At 49.5% G+C, this 6,421-nt stretch overlaps 1 protein-coding gene across 1 annotated transcript; it reads right to left on the bottom strand.

The window, feature by feature from the left end:
* Positions 1-2,744: 2,744 nt before the first annotated feature.
* Positions 2,745-3,598, bottom strand: CLDN14 (claudin 14). Its single transcript, XM_066365929.1, has one exon. The coding sequence runs from the start codon at positions 3,596-3,598 to the stop codon at positions 2,879-2,881; it is 720 nt and encodes a 239-aa protein (XP_066222026.1). The 3' UTR covers positions 2,745-2,878.
* Positions 3,599-6,421: the final 2,823 nt, after the last annotated feature.

Genomic DNA, 6,421 nt, shown 5'->3' with positions numbered 1-6,421 from the left:
TCCCAAAGACTAAATACTGGGCTTTGCCCCTCCCCAAGTCCATCGACTCTGAGACGTCCTAAATGCAGGTGGACAGAAAAAGAAAATATAGCTGGTTTTAGACCTCTCTGGATCAGAGCCAAATTTGATTTAAGAGACCTAAAAGAAATATAGCATTTTTTGTCCCATGAGGATCATGTAATTTATATCCATAATAATGGTTTCCTGGAAAACATCAGCATCTGACTCATGTTTCCTTTTTATTCTAAAATTTGGGGTTGTGGGTTATACCTCCAAAAGAATGCCATACTTTTGTCAAAACAACCTGGGCTAAGATGACCTAATCCTGAAGACCTGAGTAGCAACAGGCATCTACTCAATGGCCCCAGGTGATCATGTGGCAAGAGAGGGGCCCGGGGTTCTTGTCTTGGGACTGAACTTGAGCAAAACAGTAGGAGGACACTGAGAATAACGTTCTTATACCCCCGTTCTGGAGGGAGGCAATCAAGGTCTTCTTCAGATCTACTTCCTGTTTGGCTGGCCAGCTGTAGGACAGAGCTGTCTGGGTGAAACTCCTTGTCCAAGGGATCAGACTTGGACGTCTGAGTCTGATATCATGTTTCACCCCATCCAACCAGAACCTGGTAACAGTACCTCTGTGGAGTGATGGTTCTGTGAAGAACCAAATGCGGTCATAAATTATCCACTCACTTACTTGGAAATAGTCTGGACATAAAAGTAATTATTCTAGAAGTCATTGTTCTACTTCCGTTAACACATTTGCCCCCAGCTCACCTGTCTGGGTTTGAATCCTGGGCCTTTTACTCACTAGTTCTGTGACTCTGGGCCAATTACCTCTATGTGCTTCAAATGTGCTCCTTTGTAAAATGGGTTTAAGAATATTATTTATCTCATGGATTCTCATGTATCTCATTGGACCAAATTAGTAAACAAAAAGTATGTCTGCTACACAGTAAGTGCTCAGTAAATTGTAATAATTATTATTAGTCTTTCACCTGAGTAAGAGAAAGGGACACATTTTAGTAGTGAACAAATTCAGGGTTAGAGGAAAGCTAATTATTTTCTTTCATTTGTAATAGGTCTATTAACTAGCATAGTTTCATTAAACGTTCTAAATTGTGACCATCAAGGTAGGATTGACATAATAGTAACATTTAGTTTTTAGAAGATTTCATTTTCTTTTTTATTGATTCAGATTTATTTTTTAACTTAAACAACAAGTTCAACTTGCTTGTTTTATCATAAATAAATGATGATCTTTCTGATCTAAATTCCTAGCCTATCTTCTGTGTGGTCAGATAAAGGCTGGAATGCACGGTACCTCCTTCTCCCAAATAGAGGTGGCACCTGTTACAGCCTGGGGTCTAGGGGTCCGCAAGAAATAGAAACATGTGTAAGACTCTTCCTTAAACCCCACTGTTGGAAACAGGGAGGCAGTCAGACAGACTCCCACATGCGCCCGACTGGGATCCACCCAGCATGCCCACCAGGGGGCGATGCTCCACCCATCTGGGGCATCGCTCTGTTGCAACCAGAGCCATTCTAGCACCTGAGGCAGAGGCCATAGAGCCATCCTCAGCGCCCGGGCCAACTTTGCTCCAGTGGAGCCTTGGCTGCGGGAGGGGAAGAGAGAGACAGAGAGGAAGGAGAGGGGGAGGGGTGGAGAAGCAGATGGGTGCTTCTCCTGTGTGTCCTGCCTGGGAATCGAACCCAGGACTCCTGCACGCCAGGCCAACGCTCTACCACTGAGCAAACCGGCCAGGGCCCTAAATCCTACTTCTTAATTTAGTTGAGGGTGGAGGAATTTGGTGTTAACAGCTGCTCTGTGTGTGTATCTTCCACAGAGTTCTATTTTCTTTTACATTGAGAGCTCGAGGTTTGGGACAGAGGCTGGAGGAGGGTGCCATCAGGGAACATTGTGTGCAAGCACCATGTGTGTGTCCATTTACAGTTCTCTGACCACGTGGATTTGATCATAGCAAGAGAGCATCATCAGTGTTCTTAAAGCAGTCAGACCTCATCTGGCTCTCTCTGCAGTCTTTCTGCTAACAAACAGTCAATAGAGTCTCCTACCTGCACTGATGGCTGCTGCCATCGTACTTCTGCCCCCAGAAATGAAGCCAGTGATATCCTGCTGAGGCCCCTGGGAGTGAGCAGCGCTCCTAACTGGGCTCCCTGCTGATGCCTGGAGAGCCAAGCTACCAGGCATGTTTTGCTTTGTCTTTTTTTCCTTCTGACTTGCTTCTTTACTAGGGGTGGGGTAGGGGCTACTGCTCACCAGTAGAAAATGACTTTGTCTTTACTTTGTGATTTATGACAATTATTTTAATCCCAATGCAGCCTTGTACTTCCTGCCCTTCCTCTGGTGCAAGCCAGCATCTTTTGGATGACTATCAGCCCCATCCTCCTCCGGCTTTCCTGCAGTGCGTGGTCCTGGCTACTCCCTGAGTGATTCTAGGGCTCTGCCATGTGGAGCCCCAGCAGTGCGCCACGGTTACCAGCACCTTAGCAGACAGAGAACAGTCTAGAAACAGAAAACAAATACTATCCATTTCATAAACAACCACATCCAAAAAGTTTATTCCTGTATTGCAAACAAACCCCATTGTCCAGACTCCCAAGGTGCTTTTAAGTCAGCTGTTTTTAAATCACCCACATAAATACATATAATAAATACAAAAACAGAAAGGATATTGTTTAGCCTTTGGTATATTAAGCATTTCTCCTCGTATTTTCCCCTCGTTTCCCATGTTCTAAGCCCATTTCTTCATGTTCACATTCTTTCTTTGGACACAAAAGCAGCCCAGAAGTAAACTTTGTGTGGGGGTCCTAAGACATGGTGCCTCTCACGGCTCAGGGAGGAACAGGCCCTCGGGACTCACACGTAGTCGCTTAGCCTGTACCCACTGTGTGTGGCCGAGGTGACCGAGGGGGCCCGGTTGTCCTTGTAGGCAGCAGGTGGCCGGTAAGAGGGCGCGGTAGCCGCGGTGGCAGTGGTGGCCCTAGGCGGGGCCGGGTAGGGCCTGGAAGGCGCCTCGTCCACACAGGACAGGCAGAGCAGGGTGCCGCCGATGATTGACAGGGACGAGGAGATGAAGCCGAGGTACAGGGCCTGCCCGATCTCGAACTTCATGCCGCTGGGCAGCAGCGGGTTGTAGAAGTTCTGCACCACGTCGTTGGTGGTCCAGGAGACCGCCACCATGCAGAGTAGGCCGGCCAGGATAAAGAACACGCCGCCCAGCACAGCAAACGTGACCTTGGCCGGCGTGCCCTTGGCGCAGCGCGTGCACTTCATGCCGATCACGGCGCAGGCGCAGGCCGCGCCCGACAGCAGGCAGGAGATGACCATGAGCGCGCGGGCCGCCTGCAGGTCACGGGGCAGCGCCAGCAGGGAGCGGTAGATCTGGCACTGGTAGATGCCTGTGCTGTGCCACACGCACTCCATCCACAGTCCCTTTAGGTATGATACAGCTGTGAGGATGTTGGTGCCCACGTGCGCTGTCCTGCGCCAGTGCGGCAGGATGGTGGTGATCAGCGTGCCCACCAGGCCCAGGAAGCTGAGCAGGAAGCCCAGCAGCTGCACGGCCGTGCTGGCCATGGCCCCGCCGAGTGGCTGCTTCACTCAGGCGTCCGCAGGAGTCCTAAGGAGGCTGGGGAGGCGGCTGGGAGAGAGAGAGGAAATGGGTTAAATATTATCTCGGTGCGTTTATTTCTGCCACCGAAACTGAGATTTCTATAGGCAGTTGGTATGACAATTAACATATTTTTAAAAATAGTTTCTGAGACTTCATTGGGTGAATGGATAAGCTGCTCCCCTGTGATAATTTTCCTGGAAGGGATGGCAGTGGAGTTGGGTGGCCTGAGCCTCCAGAGGACCCCAGGAAAGGGCACACCAGAGCCCCATTTCTGATCTCTCAGCACCTACCAGTTACACGTGGCAAGCCTTGTTCTGTCCACCCTCACACATGTCTGCTGCATTTGAATCTCATTTCATTCTGTTTCATCAGTAATCACTTCAGTGGTTAAATCAACAAATGGACTGACAATGTTACTGTTTATGCTTCCTGTGACTTAGAAAACAGCCTTAGACTGCCTTTTGAAACAAAAGATTTTCTGAACGTGGGTGACTCCCCTGTGCTCTCAGGTAGGGAGGAGCTGACCACCCATTGGGCAGATGCTGCCTTTCAGGATCCCGGAGCTGGATGTGACCTTAGAGATTGTGTATTGACACCAGGGGGGCAGGAATTATTACCAAGGTCCCAAGCTCCTTAGGTGCTGCAGCCAGGACGACAAACCAGTGACCCTCTTGCCCAGTGGGCACCTGCCCTCACGCCACTCTGCAGAGGTGTATGCTTGTTACAAAACAAGGTCGCTACCTGGCTGTCAGAGCCATTTCAGAGGTTTAAAACATTCTAATCATGGCAAAACTCAGAATACTTGTTGGAGTTAAAGATCTGCAGGTGAGTAGTGCTGGGAATATGGGGGAGGATGGACAGATTCAACTCCTGGGAGGGAGGGAGGGAGGGAGGGGGGAGAGAGGTGGGGAGGGAATGAGAGCAGAAATACCCACGTGGACACCACTGGCCCCTCTCTCCTGCCTGGGCACAGTGCCGCCCCCATCCTCTGGGTCACTTGGGGCCTCTCTCTGCGGCTCTGCTAACTCCTCTTTAAAATGAGCAGAGACATGTCCTGTACTTAAGTGAGAAGGCTACAGGGGGCAACACTGGGCTGGTGGGGCATCTCCCAGGCAAGGCAGCCGCTCCCTGCGAGCTGTCTTTGTGGTTCCACCACCTTTTTGTCTTTAATTTTGGGCCCATTGTGAAGAAATTCCCTGAATTGCAATGAAGGGTTTGGTTAATAACAAGTGATATTTTCAATGGGAACCTGTACCATCATCATTTATTTTTAAAGGATGGATTTAAAAATATATAGAGGGTTTAAATGTCTTAGTATTGTCAGAGGCAGCCCTTGGCTCTGTCCTGGTGAACAAACAAAACAAGGTAACAACAAAATGACGTGTTGTGACAGGTTGTGCAGTGCTTTGGGGGAAGGGGAGGATGGGGAGGATGGGGCTGGGGTTTTTGCAGATGTTTTAGATGATTATTTGTTCAGGACCCAGTTTTCTCACACCAGTATTCTGCTGATGGGCTACATGCTTCTTGTCATGATGCTGGCTTTCTTTAGGAAGTCTTCCTGCCACTCAGTGAGTACACTCTTTGCCAGTGCTGGGCTTGGGGTTGGGGAGACCCCCAAACCCTCAGTTTCTGCTGTTCTGATGTCATAGCCGGAGAGGAGGTAGGACCACAGAGGAGGCCGCTCTGACGTGCAGGGGCCAGAGCGGCTGCCCCAGCCTACCCGATGTGCTGAGTGCCTGAGCAGAGCTGACACAAAAGTGCTCATTTATTGGACCTGAGCAGTGCCAGGTGCCGAACCAGCACGGGCATGTGCTGCCCAGCTTAGTGTTCTCAATGACCCCAGGAAGAAGTATCTGTTGCCATTTGTTTTACACGTGGGGAAACTGGCCGCAGGGGATGGATATTCTAGCCCTAGCCCGGCTGGTACTTTCCATGGTCTATTTCCTTCTTCCAGCACTGTCTTTCCCGATTCAATAGGACTGAAGTTAGCATGAGAGCTTGGGGGTGGTAGTGGTGGAGAGCTATCATCAATGTTTTCTCCTCCCTGCAAACATCTCAGAACTGGGCCTTGGTCCTATTGCAGTGGTTCAGTGGCCAGGGTGACCAATTGCTCTGGTTCGCTGGGGACTGAGACGTTGCCCAGGACAGGGGACTTTTAGCGTTGAAATCAGGACAGTCTCAGGAAAATAAGGACGGTTGATTCCTTCAGTTAGCCCAGAGGCTGTGGACTTCTTCAAATAGCTTTTAAGATCCTTCCAGTCCTGCTTGAAGTTGCCTTCTGGCTGACGGCTGCTCAGGCTGTTCCTGGTCCAGGACATTCTGAGGCTTCTCGCAGCTGGTCAAGGTCAACCTCCACTAAGTATACTGGTCCTAAAGAATGCGGCATGAAAGCTAAGCCTGCTTGACCCCACTAGTCTAGGGAGGTGTACCAGAAGTTTATTGGAGGTCTAAATGTTGTGTTTATGGAGAGCGATGACTGCTAATTTTAGAAACCATTAGGTTGCTATTTTTAAACATGTGTTAGATTTGCTAATTTAAGAAGCGTGTGTTAATAAGCCCCCAACTCCCAGACACCAACCCCCTACCTGCTTCCCCTGCAGTTCCCAGCAGCTGCTACTGGCGTTAGGTCATAATTCAACTTCCCAGTAAGCCCCTTTTCACTTTGGAGCCATTTGGTAGAAAAACAACTTCAAATGAATGAATCGCCTTGGAAACCATGTAAAACTCATCTCTGATGCTCCGGAAGGAACTTGCTCAGGTGTGGCCTCCGGGGAGGGGCTCTGCTT

The sequence above is a fragment of the Saccopteryx leptura genome, chromosome 2, assembly GCF_036850995.1.
Source record: "Saccopteryx leptura isolate mSacLep1 chromosome 2, mSacLep1_pri_phased_curated, whole genome shotgun sequence".
NCBI lineage: Eukaryota > Metazoa > Chordata > Mammalia > Chiroptera > Emballonuridae > Saccopteryx > Saccopteryx leptura.
The sequence above is the reverse complement of the archived record's forward strand: the minus strand, read 5'-3'. Positions and strand labels throughout refer to the sequence as shown.